General features: G+C 47.8%; 1 protein-coding gene across 2 annotated transcripts in view; it reads right to left on the bottom strand.

Annotated features, from left to right (window-relative positions):
• Nucleotides 1-17651, bottom strand: part of CDH1 (cadherin 1) — a 67757-nt gene extending 50106 nt beyond the window's left edge. The window contains exons 1-2 of one of the 2 annotated variants that reach the window (XM_006203732.4): nt 17484-17651; nt 16512-16626 (exon numbers count right to left, since the gene is read on the bottom strand). In XM_006203732.4, the coding sequence (XP_006203794.1) occupies nt 16512-16626; nt 17484-17543 (175 nt within the window). In that variant the 5' untranslated portion in view covers nt 17544-17651. Of the gene's footprint in view, nt 1-16511; nt 16629-17483 lie in introns of both variants that reach the window. The other variant, XM_031680746.2, reaches the window with a different exon arrangement.
• Nucleotides 17652-18911: the final 1260 nt, after the last annotated feature.

Raw genomic sequence — 18911 nt, 5'->3', positions numbered from 1 at the left:
GAGGTGCAACCCCCACCCAAGACTCCTATCCCACCCACCCTGCCTTCTCTGCCTTTTCCCCCACGTGTGAACCAATCACCTCTGAACATTTTACTTATTCTGTTTGTTGTCTCCCCTCCTCCTTCTAGAATGGAAACTGCACAGCGGGTAGGGATGTTCACAGGGGGTCTTGTCTTCCCAAGGCCCACTCTGACTTCCTGGGCACAGGGCAGGCTCACTAGTTTGAAGAGCTGAGTTTAAGTTTTGGGCTCAGTGCCCAGCTGACGCTAAGGACTTTAAAAAAAATAAAAAGTAGTAGCTAGCTATCACCCTAATTTCCCTTCAACGTAAAAATCAGGGGAATTGAACGCTTTAAATTAAGCTGCTTTTTACAATTGATTTATCTTTCAGAAGCTGGAGAGGATAAAACTTTTAAAGCTCTCATTTCAAAGGATGATCAGAGGGATCGCATCTAAGCTCCGCTGAAAGTGGGGTTTGGGGGTTCATTTTTCAGAAGAGGAAGAGCAAAATCTGATGGAAAAGGTAAGAGGTCTAGGAATCTGGCTTCCTCTTCTACATTACAATGCACTACTCCCTCCCTCCAAAGTCCCCAACAGATGGAAAGGTCAGCCCCCATCCCTGTAGCCTAATTCTCAAAGGGCCCCCCAAACAACTACTTATTGTGTATTAGCTACACTCTAGTTGCCTCACTGAGGACACTTCACAGGGCACCCAGCCTGGTGGGCAGGGGAAAAAGGAGAACTCAGGGGATTCCAACCTGAGGAGGCATTGGGGGGAGGGGGGAATGTCCTGACCCAGCTCTCGGGAGCAGAGGATCAGGGAAGGCTTCCTGGAGGAAGTAGCATCCACTGAGCTTGCCCCGAGAGATGAGTTAGCCAGGCAAGGAGCAGAAGAAAATATGCTAGCTGGGGGGCTGGGGGCATGGAGATAGGAAGTCTGGCTACTCTGGGGAGGGACCAGCAGCACTATTTGAGATGTGACTCTATGGGCCTCACTCTGGCCCAGGTCAGTCAGAAGCCTGGGAGAGGCCCTAGGCCTCTGGGCCCAGCTCCAGGCCTGAGCAGTCAGGGGTCGAGGTCCAAGCTATTAATCATCAGCCTAATCCTCCCGGTGGTAGGAGCCCCTCAAACAGTGAGTGTCCCACTGCCTGGAATGGAGAGAGGGAAGCTCTGTGGCAAAGAGGCAGAACTGGCAGGAGGTGGTGGGTGGATCTGGACTGAAGGGGAGAAGAGCCAGGAGTTAGAGACAAGGTCCTTACAAGGCACTGGGCCACTGCCCCCTCCTCCTATCACCCCTGCCCCTGATCCCTGGAATCCGAGCACACAGGCCTTCTGGCTCTCCCACTCCCTCAGGGCCCCACCTTGCTGCTCCCTGGGTCTGCAACGCCCTTCCCCACATATCCTGATCCTTCCCTGCACTTGGAGCTTTGCTCCAACGTCCCCTTCAGTGAAGACTCCACAGACCACCCCACTGCTTCCTAGCAGTCCCTCACTCAGATTCCCTTTTCCTCAATGTGTCACCTCCCAACACTCTACATGTTTTATGTATTTACTATGTTTATCATCTGTTCCCATAGACACACTAGACTATAAACGCCACACAAGAAGAGATGCGGGACGAGATAAGCATGCGTCTGGTTCTCTGCTGTATCCCCAGTCCTGGAACAGTGCCTGGCACAGCACCCCTATCATTGCTGAATGAATGAATGATGAATGGAATGGGTGGGGCCAGTTGCTGAGATGGGAAGCAAGGCTGGGGCTGGAGGAGTGGATTTGGGATAAGCACTTGGGGAGGCTGTGAGACAGCCAGGTGGGGCGGCCCTGGGTCTGACACACCAGGCCGGACCACACTGGCCTGAGGGCCCCCATGGATGGTGTGGCTCATTCCTGGTTCTCCAGGGCCACTCCAGATTGCCCCAGCACAGCCTAGGACAGCCTTGCTCCCTTGGCCCCAGGGCAGGCAGAGGGAGAACCTGCTGCTCCTGTTCCCCGGGTTCCTCCGCACAGAAGGCTCCTCCCAGCCAGCCTGCAGCAGTCACATCACACATGGTACTTCTGTGGCCCTGCTAGGCCCTCAGTCAGCCTCAGAGGACAGAAGAGCCAAGGGGAGTTTCCTCCTAGCCCCCACCATCCTGGGCAGTAAGCTCAATTTCACCTCAGCTCCGTGAGTCACCAGCCACACATCCTCTCTGTCCTAGTCACCATCCACACATCCCCTCTGTCATAGTCCTGACCCCAAGAATCTGCATGGGAGGTCCCCCCCTTCCGCCTTGGCTTAAGGCATACACCCCTCAGCCAACAACAAAGGCTGCCTCCTCCCCTCCCTGCTCACATGCCACCCAACACCTCAGGCCTGGCTCCTTGGCTCTCTGGCTCCCCTGGCTCCCCCAGCAGAAGCTCCGCCAGCTGCTCCAGCCCACACAGCTCCTACCCCACCTGGATTCTGAATGCACCCATTGTTTGAGAACTTGGCATCTCAGCGTTTTCCAACGCCCCTCCTCGACCCATCGCCAAACCCCTCAGGACAGGAGAAACCTCGTGACTGACAGAGCACACAGTAGGCATGCACCTTACTGAGGGGAATGTGGCCGGCTTCTGTGAAATTAAAAACACCTTCCTGAGGTTAAAGAGAATGAAGGGGGAAGCTCCACAGATTGAAGCGCAGAATTTTCCAGGGTATATTATAAAGGAGAGGCAGAAGATGGTCACATTTTACAGAACAATTCACATTGCCATTTATGGAAAACCCCAATTTAAAAAAACCCCACAAATATGGGCACATGCTCTGTAAACGCTTAGAAAAATGTCTGGGAGGATCTGCGCCAAATTGCTAATGTCAGCCACCTGAGAAGGGGAGGATGTTTCAATTTTCTGTTACAGATAGTCATTCAGGTTTTCTTGCAGAATCTGTTTGCACTTTATAATGGAGAATTTCAAGCATGTACAGAAGATAGCCCCACATATCGAGCACCCAGCACCAGCAACGCTCCACACATGGTGGTCTTACTGCACCTACCCCCGGTCCCAGACCCCTATCTATCCTTCTGTAAATAATAAGTCCGTGGGTATCTCTAACAGATCAAGACCCCTTCTTCCTTTTGTAACACAACCCCAATCCATTATTACTAATATGAAATTTCTTGAAAACAAAATACTTTCCCTCACATCCTGCTTGGTAGAGAAGTCAAGCAAGCTGCGACATTCCTGCAGTCTACTGGGCTACCCTCTACCCCAGAACCCTGCCCCACCCCTAAAGCAAAAAGGAAGAAACTTTCAGTGGCAGTTTAGAAAAGACTGATAGTAACTAAAAGGAAAACTATGAAGCTCGGAAATGGGTTGCTGGCAAACTTTTGAGAGAGTTCACTATTCAGATTTAAAATGAAGCCCAAAGCGGCCAGGAATACCCCGTAGTCTGTGTTTCCAAAGAAACAGGCAGGATCTGCAAGCTCCTTATCCAAAAGGCTAAAACCAGTCAAGGACTTTGGGGGTTGCATGAGGGGAATCTTGAGGTTCCTTTCTTGGCTAAAGTGAAGAATCTAGAATGCAGATAGTCTCAGAAATGCAGCTGCTGAGCACAGGGAGGGGTAAAAGTAGGCCAGGATGGGAGATGTGCCTTTTCCATCCCACTGTCCCTGTCACTGTCACTGGCTGTGTGACCCTGGGTTGGTCAGTAACTTTGAGAGGCTTTGGTTTTATTATCTGAAAATGGAACTGTCACAGTACCTACCTCAAAGTTTGGCTCATGGATTAAAAGAGATCCTACATGGATAGCTGAGTACTCAATCAATAAATGGGTACAGTCAAATTATGATTCCTGTGTAACCACAATATTTTTATTATTCTAGTTCTGACACCAGCTGTGTGACTCTGGCCCAGACACCCAACCTTGCTGAACTGCCCATTCTCGTATAAACTAAGAAACTAGATGACTCTTAAGGCCTCTTCTAATTCTGCCCCCAAAGAATGGATTTTAATGCATGAATCAAACTCTAGCTGTTCTTTCCCATCTAGCAAAGATGGTGAAGAATGGATTTTTAAAAGCATACTCTTTTTTCTATGAGTTTAGTGCTAAGCAATTCTAACTCTTCCTCTAGAGGGAGGGTCTGTGAGGGTTGAAGCAGCAAGGGAGTGAGGTGGAATAGGTGCTTTAGGTGTCAGAAGTGGGAAAGGGCTGTCGGTCTCCAGGCCATGCATTTCCTGGGCTTTAAACCAATCTCAGAAGTCCTATCCTACCCCCTCCTGCTGTAGTTACTGCCCCATTTCCTTTTATTCCATGGTTCTCCATGGGACCTCAGAGAGAATACCCTTTGCAAGTATTTAAAAGCAGATTAACTGGTTCCCAGCTTTCTCAAAGGTCAAAGAAGCCAGTCATCCATAAAACTCCCAGCACTTAAGGAGCCTTAAGGATCTCTGGGGTATTGGGAACAGAATTACTGAACTATGGATGGGCACAGGGAGAGACTGGGCAGAGAACCCTGCAAGAGTGAGAGAGGGTACCTGTGGCTTGATACCAATGCTGCCCCTACTTCATCCATCATCACGAAACCCTGAAAACCCAGTGTACCTCTCTAAAGCCCAGGGCCAGCTGCAGGAGGAATCTATCCCCTGCCATGGGTAACCATCCCAAAGGTCACAGAGACCTCCATGTCACAGGCCCTTCTGCTCACACCATCTAAAATGCTCCTGACATTGCTTGTAATAGTGAAAAAACAGGAACGGCCAGTATCCATCATCAGGGGACTGATTATACAGTAGAACACTATACAGTGGGTTAAAGATAATGAGGAAAAGCTCCAAGATACATAGAGCTAAGAAAATAAGTACAGAACAGCATGTTAAAAAAGAAGGGGGTGCGGGGAGCAGTAAGAATCAACATGTGTCCAATTCACAAGCATAGGGAAAATATATATAAAATAACAACAGGTTATGAAAGGGATCTGAGAGCAGTTGGATTTCACCGAAAAGCACTGGCCAGGATCAGGTACACTAGTGGTGGCATAAGCTTTGGGGTCAGCAGACTAGGGTTCAAATCTCTGTTTGCCATTTCCTGCTTTGAGGCCTCAGGCAAGTCACTAACTCTCCCTGAGCCTCAATTTCCCCTTCTGTAAAATGGAGATAATACTAGAATCAAGTTCAAAGGATGGTTGAACCGAATGGGTGTGATTATCAACTAGTGTAGTCACTAAATGATGGTGTGCCTGGATGGCAGCAGTCAGGGTCTGGACAACCAATTTGCACTTGAATGGGCACTGGGTCAAGGAGCAGAGTGACCAGGGGATACAGCCCTTCCTCATCCTTGGTTCTCCCTGGCTCCTTCAGTCTTTAGCATTTACACATTTTTTTTTAACCTCCTTGACAAGTCTAAAGCAGAAACATCTAGTAATAAAAACTCAGTACTTGAAGACTGTTTGCAACATGCCAGGTGCTGAAAGCACTTTTTGTGCGTTAACTCAATGAACCTTCATCACGACCCTGTGAAGGAGGAACTATAATTTTATCCTCTTTTTACAGGTGAAGGGGACTGAGGCACAGAAAGGCTCAGTAACTTGCCCAAGGTCACAGGGCAAGAGTTGAGTCAGGATATGAGCCCAGGCAAACCTGTTTCTCATACCCCCCTCCCCAACTCATCTTTACTCTCAGAGGGAGGCTTACTCCTTCCTTTCACAGGTTAAAAGGAAAATAAACACTGAAGATTAAAGCCACAACCTTGACATCAAATTTCTTTTGAAACCAGGAGTAAAACCTCACACCTGGTAAGTAATGTACAGTTGCCCAGGCTGAAGAGCCTCCTAAGTATTTAGTTCCCAAAGTCTTAAGTACTCCCATGGCTCAGGTGAGAGGATTAGTAGCACAAAAAAGAAAAAAAAAAATCATAACCAAATTCCAAAGTTCAAAGAAAAATCAGCACAATTTACATAGAAGTTTGAAAATCAAAGACTCTGATGAGCTCTGAAACACCTATCAGCAGGGCACAGAGATGAGCATTTCCTTATGAATGCAGGCTTGAGAAGGCAAAAGGTACGGGAAGTACACCCACAACGTCTTTCTCCAGAATGTTTAGTCATGAGAACAAGCCCAGAAGTAGGGGTAGGCATGAAACCGACCAAGTGACCTTCCCCCAGCAGCTGTTGAACCCAGTCATTTCTGGCAAGACGGGTTTCTTGTTAAGGGTGCAAAGATCTAGGGCCAGTATCTCGCGGGATTTGTGAGTAACAGCAGACACCTAAAGCACCTGCTACCAGGAGAGGGTGATTCAGGCCCTGATACTGATAACCTCACCAGGGGAGGCCTCTCAGTGGCGGTGATTCAGGGCCCCACCCCACCAGCCAACAAGGCCCAGGTTATTGTCCCGAGCTGACTCAAGGGGTGACGTTTTCTATGGAAAAGCCACAACTTTTCCCACAAACAAGTTGATCACCTCATTCCCTTTTCAAAGACTCCCACACAATTGTGATGAAGAATTTGTGGGGAAGTTTGTAGTCTTTGAAAATCCTCATACTGAACCCAGGCTTCATTCTAACTAGCAGGTCCTGGGACACTGGTATATGTGTAACCAATATCTCCCCACACTGTGTGCAACGCACCCCCCAAATCTGCCAGGGAAGTCACGATGCCTATTTTGAGCATCCTCATCCCTCTGCCATAAGGAAGTTAAGCAAACTGGACTTACAGCCACATTCCTCTTGGGCAACACGCCAAGGGGTGGTGTGGCTTGGAAAGAGAACTGGATCTTGGTTTGAATCCGATGCCCTTTAAAGGAGATGTGGTGACAATTAGCTCTCAAGATTATTCTTCCAGAAAAATGCCTGCCTAGAGTATAGCTTTAAATGGCACCAATATGGACTGAATGTGGGAAGTCTAGCTCACTTGAGAAACAGTCCAACCCTGGGGGGGGTCAAGGTATAGCTCAGTGGTAGAGTGCCTGCCTAGCATGCACAAGGTCCTGGGCTCAATCCCCAGTACCTCCATTAAATAAATAAATAAACCTAATTACCTCACCCCCAAAACAACTAAAAATGAAACAGTCCAATCCCAATATCTGTTGAGCACCTCACTTCTTCAGGTCTTTACACAAATTATCATTCTTTTTTAGTGACGACTTCCCCCAAATCCCTCCACCGCAACACACATGGTTCTTATCGCCCTTCCTGCAGCATTTTTTCCCTTCCATAGATCACCATCGTCTCCTCCGTCTCTTCCAATTAGAAGGAAAGTCCACAAGGACAGGGATTTTTGTCTTTGTCCCCTACTGCATCGCCAATGCCTAGCACCGTGCTAGGCAGGTACCCAACGTAAATTTGTTCCGTGAAGGGGTAAATGAATGCCTGTCACTCCGAGAGACTTCTCTCCTCCCGCCCCGAGACCTTCAGAACAGGAACCATGCATCCCCTTCACCTGGCGGCTCCCAGACCAACTTGTTAGTTGGCATTTCCTGCTGGAAAGAGTGGAGGTTTTGGAGTACAACAGCCACTGAACACGTGGCCAGGCTTTCCCACTTCCTGTCTGTGTGAACTGTATAATCTCACTCAGGGTCTGAAACAGTCACTTCTCACTGGTTTTATGAGGTGTAAGGGAGAGACAGCATCTGGGAAAAGCCCTAGACGCATAGTACTACTATCCATACAATGTTGCTTTTGGAAGGAGTAGAGGATGAAACAATAATCTTTTTAGACTCAAATATTGCACAGGACCTACTGATAGAAAAAATTAGTCATTTTTTTACCTGAAATTCAAATTTAACATTAAAAAACCAGGATGACCAGTTACATCTGGCAACTCTGCCCATTAGGCAGTATCTTCCTGAAGGCAGGGTGCTGTATCTTTACATAAAGATTTATAAGCTACTGTCCTATACTACTCTCTCAATGAATATTTGTTGATCAGATGAATTTCAGAGCTATGAGATTTTTATCTTGGCCAGGAGGTGATTGAGTTATCCTTAAATTACTGTTTTCAAGTTTTCTGCATCTCTCAACAGGCTCCTATGCATTGCCAAGAACTTGAAGAATGGAAACCAGGTCTTGAAGAATTAATGGGCCCAAAGGATGCTGCAGACACCCAGGAGAAAGGTGTTGACTGTATCTGGAAGCCTGGCTCAAAGAAGGTGTCACCCAGACAATAGGACACCAGACAGATGGCCCTGGCGGGCTCAGATCTCTGTTTAGATTTTGATCTGGTGCTTCCTTACACCAAGAAGTGTGGGGCAGAAATGGCTCATCTGACCTTTAGACTCTAGACTGCAAGCTGCTTTGTGACAAGACAATTAGGTAAGGTTACACCAGGGTGTGCAGGGCTCGGAGAAACTGAGGAGTGCCAAGCAGAGACACAGGCCCTGAGAATAGCCCTCCTCCTTATGCCCTTTCTGTGGCTCATCCTGGAAAAGTTCCTTCTTTCCTTTAAAATAAAAAGCACAATTACACCTGAAACTACATGTCAATCACATCTCAATTTGTTTGAAAAATGCCCAGTGGTATAACTTCTAAAAGCAAAAGACACATACAGACCTATACATACTCTGAAACCTCATTCATTCCTTCAACAAATAGTTACACCTATTATGTGCCATGAAAATTCCAGGTGTGATAGAGCCTGAACTCAACAAGACAAAAGCCCTGGCCTCCTGGAGCATTTGTTCTAGTGGGAGGAGACGGATAATAGGAGAAATAAGCATGTTAGATGATGACAAGTGCTACAGAGGAAAATAAAGCAAAGAAAAGGGAAGGAGTTACTGCCTCTAACAGGGGGTTTAAGAAAGGCCCTACTAAGAGGGTGACACTTGAGCAGAGACTTAAAGACACAAAGGCCATACAGCCAGCAGGGGGAAACTATTATGAATAGTCATCATAGCCAGTGCAAAGGCCCTGAGGTGGAAGCGTGCCTGCTGTACCCTAGGTTGTTGGAAAGCAACGAGGGTAAGAGGTAAGAGGGGGGCGAGGACAAGGAGGGCAGGTCATGGAAGGTTTCTATGTCATAGAAAAGACATTGGTTTTCATCCTGTGTGAAATGGGAAACCATGGCGGATTTTGAGTAGGAATGAAGTTTCTAGCTTCAGTTTTAAAAACCATCACTTTGGGGGCGAGGCGGGTGGGTAGGGACAGACTGGGAGTTCGAGATCTGTAGATACTGACAGGTATATATAGAATAGATAAACAAGTTTATACTGTATAACACAGGGAAATATATTCAAGATCTTGTAGTAGCTCATGGTGAAAAAGAACATGAAAACGAATATACGCATATTCATGTATGACTGAAAAATTGTGCTGTACACCAGAAATTGACACAACATTGTAAACTGACTATAACTCAATTTTTTAAAAAATTCTGGAAATAGATAGTGGTGCTGTTTACACAACATTGTGAATGCAATTAATGCCACTGAATTTTACACTTAAAATGGCAAAACAAACAAACAAAAATAAAAAATAAATAAAAACCATCACTCTGGCTGCTGAGTGGAGAAAAGACTGTGTTGAGGGAGGGGCAGAGGAAGCGGGGAGACCAAGAAAAGGAGGCTGTTGCAATATCTAGGCAAAGACACTCAAAACAGTCTTTTGGGGGAAACTCTCCTGGGAACAGGGGTGACAGATCAGTGCATCTGAGTGCCAAACCACAGAAACATGTATTCTTCTTAGCCCAGGTACCATAAATCTGAAAGGCTTTCGGCCTGTTATACGCTCTCCTAATTACAAAGCCCACTAATTATTATGTAGACCTTAGCCAATTATCCCATGGGGTATTGTGCTGGCCACCATTTATGAATTTGCTCATGCGGAATGGGTTGAACCCTTACGGGCAGGCCCCACGAAGTCCCAGCAGTAATGTCCGAGCTCACAGGGAGCCAGGCACAGGCACGCTCTCCCTCTCCCTGGGGAGAGATCCACACCCCGACCTCGGCCTGGCTCCCACACCTTGAGTAAGTCCCAGTTGGAACATGAGTTTGTTTAGGACAGTTTCCCTCCCTCCCAAACCCTTATCTCCAATGCCAGTATAATTGCATTTTCAGAGACCCAGGGAGTCATACAGACAGAAAGGAAAAGAAGTGCTGTTCACCTAGCACTTATTTGGAAGTGAAGGTCAAAAGGGATAGAGGCTGAAAATGGCCCAGAAGTGAAAAACAAGTGGTCCTTCAGAGGCAAAAAAAAAAAAAAAAAAGGCTGAATTTTAGCATCACAACTAAAAGTAATGCGAGGCAAATGGTATAAAGACCTCTTTTCCGGAGGGCAGGAGGGGATTCCGTCCCCTTAGAAAGTGAATCAGCTTCAGCGGAGAGGCGGTTTGGCCATCAGGCAGGATAGGGGTGTGGGAAAGAGCACAGCTTTTCGAAGACGGAAGCAAAGGACTGTAGGCCCAGCTCTGTCACCACCTGACTAGGTGACCCAGGGCCAGTTGTCCAACTTCTTTTAATCTGTGGGGAATAATGATGGTTCCTGCCTTGGGCCACTGTGAGGCTTAGCAAGCTGTCAGGTCTGTGAGGACCCATTTTTGTAAGTCCCACTCCTAACACTGGGTAGAAACAAATATTTGTATTTTGATTTGTTGGCCACCTCCACATACATACTCTCAGCAAAGCCCTCCACTTTGTGGGGTCCCTGCAAAATCTCTGCATCTACTGACTCAAGATTAGGGACAACAGACTACCATCCTATACAAATTCATATTTAAACCAGTGCCTACTGTATTTCCAAGCTCCAGACCTGAAAGTCTCAAATACCTCTTTGATGATGCCACTTCTGGGTCCTTCAGACTAATTTAACACTTCCCTAACCGAGAATGAATTTTCCTTCCCCAACCTGCTCTTCTTTCTCCTCTATTCCCAGCAAAGGACACTGTCTCATTAACCAAGGCCCAGCAAGTAAAGCTGACCGCTCCTCCATCCTTGAATATTTTCCCACCCCAGTGACATTCTCCAGGATGCTGGAATGGCCCACTAGGAGAGGGGGTCTCTCTAGGAGATTTTCTGCAATCTCCCTGAGGGCCCCTGTGTACTGACTTAAGTCAGTCCTCCCAGCAGTGGGTGGGTGGCAGGAGAGGTTGGGGCACAGACACTTCTCTGGGTCCCCCATCTCGACCCCACCTGCTCCACTTTGCACCCACAGAGCTCGCCTTCGCTGACATGGCAGACAGTCTTATCCCTCCCCCATCAAGGGTGCCCTTGGATCCCTGGCCTCGGGCAGGAAAACCAGATGCCCACACCTTGGCTGGCACCAGGTATTTACTCATCAAACACTGGTAACCCAGCCACTGGAGTTGTCCAGGGCAATGAACCAGGTAGCAGGAGGCACCTGGGGAGCTTTTAAAAATGCCATGTCCAGAACTCGACCTTCAGAGACTAACTAGCTCAGTGAACTGGCAGGAGGGCAAATCTGCATTTCTGAAGCGCCCCAGGAGATTGAATGCTTAGCCATGTGGATAAACCATGATCTCAGGGGCCAGGGCCATGTGTGTTATGAAATTATGTATTATTTAAAAAGCAAGCAAAACTGACCAGTTCAAGATGGTCCTGATTCCCCTGCCCTACTCCTTGCTCTTTGCCCACCCCTCGCACCCCAATTATGAACAATATTCATGGGCAGGTCCACAGGCAAATCCACTTCAGCCCTCCCCAAGCACACTGCACAGGGGCAAGCAAGAAAACACCAAAGAATTTCCGTTCTAGGCAAAGGGCACTTTGGTCTAGTCACTGCTGTTTGCAGAGCAGTGTTTGCTTTAACACAGAAGCAGGGAGAGTGAGGAAACTGGTTTGGCAGGTTTGCTGGGTGGGAGAGAGCACTTGAACCAAAGGTAAAACAAGGGAGAGTCTCAAATAGAAGGCACCAAATATTCCAGTGGCTTTGTAATCAACAGTCCTTGAGCACTTGATCTGTACTATGACATGGGGACTATTACACCCATTTTACAGAAGGGGAAATTCCTTGGCCTCAGCTGGTAAGGGGCATTACCTGGATTTCAATCTGAACAGTCTGATTCAAGAACCTTATAAATATTGGGAAGATGCCATCGGGGCCGTGGTGGGGAGTAGGGGATTGGAGGTGGATAAGAGGAGGAAAAGGGAAGAAGGAAAAAGACAGGAGGCCTAAAACTCTCCCAACAGTAATAAGCAAAAGCTGAAGTGCGCACAAGGAGAACTTGGAGATGGAGGGGAGGAGGGCAGGGGAGGGAGAGAGACGCCGCCACAAATTTCTTTCTAATTGACCAAAGACAAAAAACACTTAAAAATGTCCAACTGCCCTCCCATTTCCGGAATCGGGTTTGAGGTCTCCCCTCCTGCCCTCCTCAGCTTTCAGAGGGAAGCACTCAGAACTCTGTATCCCAGGACACACTTATCACTACAGTCTGGCTTCAAGAGCCACTGACTGGGCATGCAGCCCTCACAAGCATCTTAGAAAGTTCTAACAGACCCAACATTCCTTGCCAATTACCATCAACATTGAGGGCTGGGCTGAGGCCGCAGTTTGAGAGGGAAAAATAAGCCAAGGTATGAGGGGTAGTAAATATTTATTTACTCACTCATTTATTTGCTCAAAATAATATTTGAGTGCCTATTCCGTCCCTAAGAAATATGAGCCACCATTTAATGACTCTTTCCTGTTTCCTTATATCCATCTCACTTTATGTTCAGCCCACTTCAGCTTTATTCTTTCTGTAACTCCAGGGTCCAGCCCAGTGCTCACCCTTAGCAGGCACTCATATTTGTTGACCAAATGAATCCAAACAAATGAATGGATATACACATTTAATCCTCACAACAAACTTATAAATAGTGTTGCCTCCCCCCATCTTACAGATGGGGGCAACTGAGGCTCATAGAAGTAAAGGGATTTACTCAAGGTCACACAGCTAGTAGCTGAAATTCAAACCTGGATCTTTCACAGAACTAAGGACCAGCTGGACCAGCCGTACTCATCTCATTCCCCTCCTTGAAAGCCTAGAGCCCTGAAAGGAGATGGGGGTTGGCAGAGCGAAAACTCAGAAAGTCTGGATTGTGACAGGTGCCTCTTGGGGATTTTCAGGTTTTGGCAGCTTCTGGGAGATGTGAGAGCTGATTGCTTCAGCATCTAGCTTATCTGGGGCTACACTTGGAAGGGACTGTGTAACAGACACCAAGGTGAGCATTTTGGGGAAAAAAAGGCTCACTGAACAAAAAGACCCAGAGAGCAAACAGGGATTTCCATAACCACTTGGCTGAGATGAAGGGCAGGTCAGGTGGCTCTGCAGAGAAGCAGCAGCAGCCGCCAGCCTTCCTCAGATGGCCTTGCAGGGCCCAGGACATTTCCACCACTCCTTGTGGGACACAAAGACAAGGCAGGAGAATGACCCATTGATGTCCTTCCTCAGGGAGCTCTGCACCAACCCTCAAAAGATGAGTCATAGGGGAGTGATGTTTAGGAGTTTGAGGGGCGGAGGAGAGGGGATCTGATGACATAAAGTGATCCCAAAGCGGGCTTCCGTATTTGTTTTTTTTAAAGCCTAGTTTAACTAGGGAGCCTGTGTACTATTTCAATCACCTTTCAGCACATCTTTTAGGAGGGGGAAAGGAGTGTATTTAATCCGCTACAGGTGGGTACTTGTGAGCTGGGTCAATCCATCAGGCAACCAGAGCTCTAACCCAAAATACAAGGCTGTTTGTCCAAGGCCAGGTGGTGGAAGAAGCAAAGCAAGGAAACCATCGGTGTGAAAGCCTGCCTGCTTTTTTCCCACCCCTCAATCCACTTCAGGCTGAGTGCACTAGGGTAATTCTCCTGAGATCCGAGAGACTGGGTTTCTCCAACCAGTTTGTCTAAGGAAAAGGAAAATAATCAGAAACTCTAAAGAACTACTTTACAAAAAAACAAAAACAAAAACAAAAAAAACCCCACACTTTACAGTTGTGGTTTCAGTGTTTGTTTTGGCATCCTCCATTCCAGAACTTGGAGAGGAACTAACGGAATAAATGAAAGTCTGAGTGAGACTGTGGGGTCAGCCATCTCGCAGGGCACAGGAATGACCCCAGAAAACTACCCCAAGATCCCGTGAATTTGGATAAAACCCTATCTGTGCCACTCTTCAGCCACCTGTAGACATAAAGTAACAGGCCCCTCGTTCTCAGACTCCCACGCAGCAAATTTCCAACAGGCCACGGTTTAACCTGGCACTAATGTTGCATCCTCCATCTTCCTGGACTGTCCAAAGAGAATGAAGCCAACTCCCTAAATCCTGGCTGCCTTTTTAAATCACAAAGCCAGTTCCCCAAGGTTGCACCTGTGATTTTACTAGAAGGGTACTTTCATTTGGGGGGGGGGGGTTCCACATTGCATTGGTAGGTGACCCAATGGTCCAAAAAGGCCAAAAAAAAAAAAAAAGTGAAATTCAGGAAATCTGTTGAGTGGGGCTAGGTATGTGGCTATAAAAGAAACTAGAACTGCACAAGCAGCTTCCAGAGGCTGCCTCTCCCACCAGCACCACCAGCTCCCAGACCCTCCACCTCCCATTGGGTCTGACCCATCTCCATCACCACCAGCTCCCGTCGGGGGTCCCGCCCTGTTGACACGTCTGCTCTCCAGGGCACAGAGGGAGGATGACATCTACTTCATGATAGACACAAACTGCCCAAATATCCTCTTTCTTTTTTTTGCAATTATTGAGAAGGGGCGAGAACAGGAGGAAGAACACCTGTGGATCCCTGAGCAAAGTACGAAATTGCCTTACACTTCAGTTTCATCATCTCAAAATAGAAATAACAACGATGCCCACCCTCATAAAGTTCTTGGGAAAATTAAATAAGATAAAATATGTGAAGCACTTGCCCCAGAGTCCAGCTCAAAAGTGAATAGGTGTGGCTATTAATAATGATAATACTTATGTTATTACTAATATGTAATAATATTATTATTGGTCAGATCCAAGAACTTGTAGGGTGGCAGGGGATAGACTAACCCACCTTGGTGCTACCAGATGTCTTGGTGAAGGAAAACAAAGTGACCAGCACTTGTATTACAACACGTGATACACAGATGTGCGCACCATTTCTAACCCCTGCCCTGAACTCAGGTCTGGATCAACTTCCTCCAAGAAGCCAGCCTTCAAAACATCCCAGGCCACCACACATTCTGGCACCTAAATGCCCGTGTCCAACAGTGCCATCTAAGCGGGTCCTGGGACAGTTCTCAGCAACCTGCTGGAACATGAGATACCAGGGGCAAGGCTAGAGAATCTCTGTATCTCCTCAGTCACTCCTGGGGTCCCAGCACTGGGCTGGACAGAACATCAAGCAGAGACTGGCCGCGTAATGGTGGACCCAGTGCAAAAATCGGGCAGACAACACTTCCTTTTTAATCCAGTAGAAAGCTCCACACAGCCGGGCCCCAGAAAAGCAAATATGCTTAATCAATCAAACTGCAGTTTCTCTGTTTAAAAAAAAAAAAAAAAGCCACTGTTGGAACAACTTCCAAAGTTCAAAAAAAAATTTGGACAACAGCGTGATTGCTGCAGATTTTCCCTGTGGCCAGATTGGAAGATTAGGGGGGAGGGTAGAGCTCAGCATGAACCAAGTCCTGGGTTCCATCCCCAGGTACCTCCACTGAAAATAAATAAATAAACCTAGTTACCATCCCCTCCAAAAACTAACTAACTAAATAAACCTAATTACCTTGCCCCCTCAAAAAAAAATTAAGAAAAAAGATTGGAAGACTAAACAGTAAATTCCTTCAGGGGAATTATGGGTGATTTCTCATTTCAATAAAGTGTTTTATTGTTATGACACTCACCCAATCAACTGAATCAAGAGGGAGGAGAAAGTCTAAAAGGAAATAAGCACCTGGGAATCAGTGAAACCTCCCCTTACTCTCACTCCTGGGCAACAGTGAAGTCAAACAAAGAAAACTCTAGAATCCTGATTATCACAGTGATAAGGCCCAGAAGTACACTATGTCCATTTTCATTCCCTGAGTCAGAGCTACCAAGCTTTAAAAAAACAAAAATTATTCCTTAGAGGAATAGTACCTGTATCAAAATGTTTTCATCTCTATGAGCAAAAGCCACAGCCTAGTTAGTAACCAAGAGGGCTCCTCAGTCATCCCAGAGATGGTGCAGAATGGGGCCTGGGAGTCAGATCCCTATTCAGATTCCTGCTCTGCTGATCCTGGGGCAAGTGGACTCCACCCTCAGGCCTCCATTTTGCTCATCTGCAAAACGGGAATTACCACCCCCACCCAGACACCCTCTTCCCACACATCAGATTTTTGCAGCCTGAAATGACAGACTGTCTCATAGTGGTCAGAGCGATAAGAAACGCATACAAGGCCTCTAATAAGTGCTCCCCCCATAACTAAGTTCACCATACAAGATAGCCCCCTCAACCCCAATGCTCTATTATGGTAAAATTTTACATCCCTGCATCTGTGTAAATTACAGAGGTGTCATCCGAGCCAGGGAAGAAGGGGGTCGCCAGCCCAGGGGCATGAGAGCGCCCTTTCTCGAACTCTTCCCACTCCCACCCCACCCCGCTCAGGGACACCGGCGGCGCGCCCTCACCTTTGCCCAGGACTAGACCTCTCTCCAAGTGCCGCCGGGGCACGGTGAACGTATAGCTCTCGGCGCCAAAGCCAGGATTGCAGGGCTCGGGCTCCTGGCAGAGCCACGGTGAGACCTAGGTAGGGAAAAGGTATGGAACCAGGGTGACTTGGGGAGGTCCCCTCCTGCCTACTCCGAAACCAAGGGCCCCTCCCCTCCCTAGCTCGCGGCGCCACGGCTGTGGGAGGGACCCGTCCCCATACCCCCGGGGCAGGCAGCCACACCAAACCCTTTCGGAAACCCGCAGCCCCAAACCCCCAGGAATTCCCGGGGAGGAGGCTGCTGGGTCTTCTCCTCCAGACCTAGAACCCCTTTCCTTCCAGTCTCCTTTTTCATTTCATTGGAGACATTTTTACTCCTCCCAACTCCACTTTCCTTATACCGAGAACACCCCCACTCCTAGGCCAGTTCCTCCCACCAAGAGGTGCTCCAACCCCTTTTGACCCCACTTTCTTATCCCGGGGTGCCCAATACCTATTTACTACCCTTTCTTTACAGGGAAGGTGACTTATTTCTACTGGTTTCCCTTTCCCTTACCTCAGGGGTCATCCCCACTATTCCTGGCTCCCCTCTAACATGGACCGGAGCCTCCCTATTCCATACCCAGACTCTCACCCTACTCCACGCCCCCCATCCCCCGTCCCTAGCCCACCCGAGTCCAGCGAAACATGCCCCCAACCTCGGGCATTTGCGGGAGGCAGTGGGCAAAGCAGTTCTAGCGCTTCACCCGCACCGGCTCCCAGTCCCTTTTCCCTGGAGTCCAGAGCGCGGCGCAGTTTCCAGGCGGTTCAGGCCCTTTGGACCCAAACTTTCTTGGAAGAGGGAACGGGGGCGACAGGAAAGAGGAAGGGACGACGAAAGAGAGGGACTGGTGGCCGGGGCGCGGTAAGTGGGGCCGGAAGGAGTCCCTCAAAGTCAGGGAACCCAATGTACCTGCAGCAGCAGCAGCAGCAGCAGCAGAAGCGGGGAGAGGTTGTGGCACGGGGGGCCCATGGCAGGCTGGGCGGGGGTTGGGCCGGGTTCGGCCGGGCTGGAGTCTGGCTGGGCTTCCGCGAACTCACAGGTGCTTTTGGGCTCCGGACGCCACTGAGCTGGGCAGCGCCTCAGCAGCCAGGTGAGCCTCAAAGGCCCCGCCCCCTGGACAGCTGATTGGCTGAGGATGCACCTGCCGCCTGCAGCCAATGAGCGGCGCGGCCTCCGCTTCCTCCCCGGGCGGGTCGGACGCTCCGCCCCCGATACTGCCCTGCCTTGCGCCCACCCAGTGACCCGCTGGTACAATCAGCAGAGTAGGGGCTCCAGAATTCCTATTGCCTCCAGATTCAAATACTAGCCTCTCTTGGGCTCATTAACACCTGGAGCCAGAAAGGACTAGAAAGGATTTTACCCTTTAACTATGTCTATCTTTTTTTCTTCTTTTTTAATATCACACATAATGCTTTTAGTTCCTGAGGTTTCCAATCTAATTATTTTCAATTGTTCGATAATACTTATATTTTTATTCAATTTTAGTTGTATTAATTTCAGTGTTAAAAACGCTGGGGTTACATCACTATCAGTAATGAAATGTAGTTTCATCATTGCAGATTAAACTGATGCCGAATAGTCTCAATAGGATATTGGAAATTTGCTTTTAGATAAAAATATTTCATTTTATTAAGTTGTTACCTAATGACTACCAATGCCAGGTTCTATACTAGCACTAGGCACATGCTAAGACTTCCAAGCATGAGGGGAAAGAGTAACACACAAAAAAATAATTAAAATACTATTTCCATCTTTTTAAGTGAGGGTCTCCATCAGTCAGTGACTGCAGATCAGTTCATTGGGCAGAACTCCCTCCCCCTTTCGAAGCCTCAGTTTCTCCACCTTCCGGATGGAAGCAATAATCACAAATGCCTCACTATGTTGTTCTGAGGTTGCCATACAATTAATAATATCAATATTTCCTGCACGATAAAAGTTGTATACTGATTTGAAGGATAATAATAGTAACAATAGGTGCTGGGCATACAAAGTTACTGTGCCAGGCTCTGTGCTAAGCATTTGACATTGACAGCTCATTTAATCTCATCTCAAAACCACTCAAGAGCTGTGTTACTATTCCCATTTCATAGACAGGCAACTGAAGCATAAAGAATTTGGGGCCAGTAGGAGGTGGTGGAGGAACCCACAGCCCTCTGATTCCAGGGTCTGTTCTTCCATTGGCTTCACCTCATGTGGCCCCACATAGTCTTGTAGCTGGAGCTACAGTTTTCAACCTGTCCTATAATGTTGACTGAAAGAGATCCATTAGAGAACACTCAAACCTGTGATTTACAAATAACTCAACATCTCATGCAAGAGGGACCATCATTCCCTTCA

This window comes from Vicugna pacos, chromosome 9, assembly GCF_048564905.1.
Source record: "Vicugna pacos chromosome 9, VicPac4, whole genome shotgun sequence".
Lineage (NCBI taxonomy): Eukaryota > Metazoa > Chordata > Mammalia > Artiodactyla > Camelidae > Vicugna > Vicugna pacos.
The sequence above is the reverse complement of the archived record's forward strand: the minus strand, read 5'-3'. Positions and strand labels throughout refer to the sequence as shown.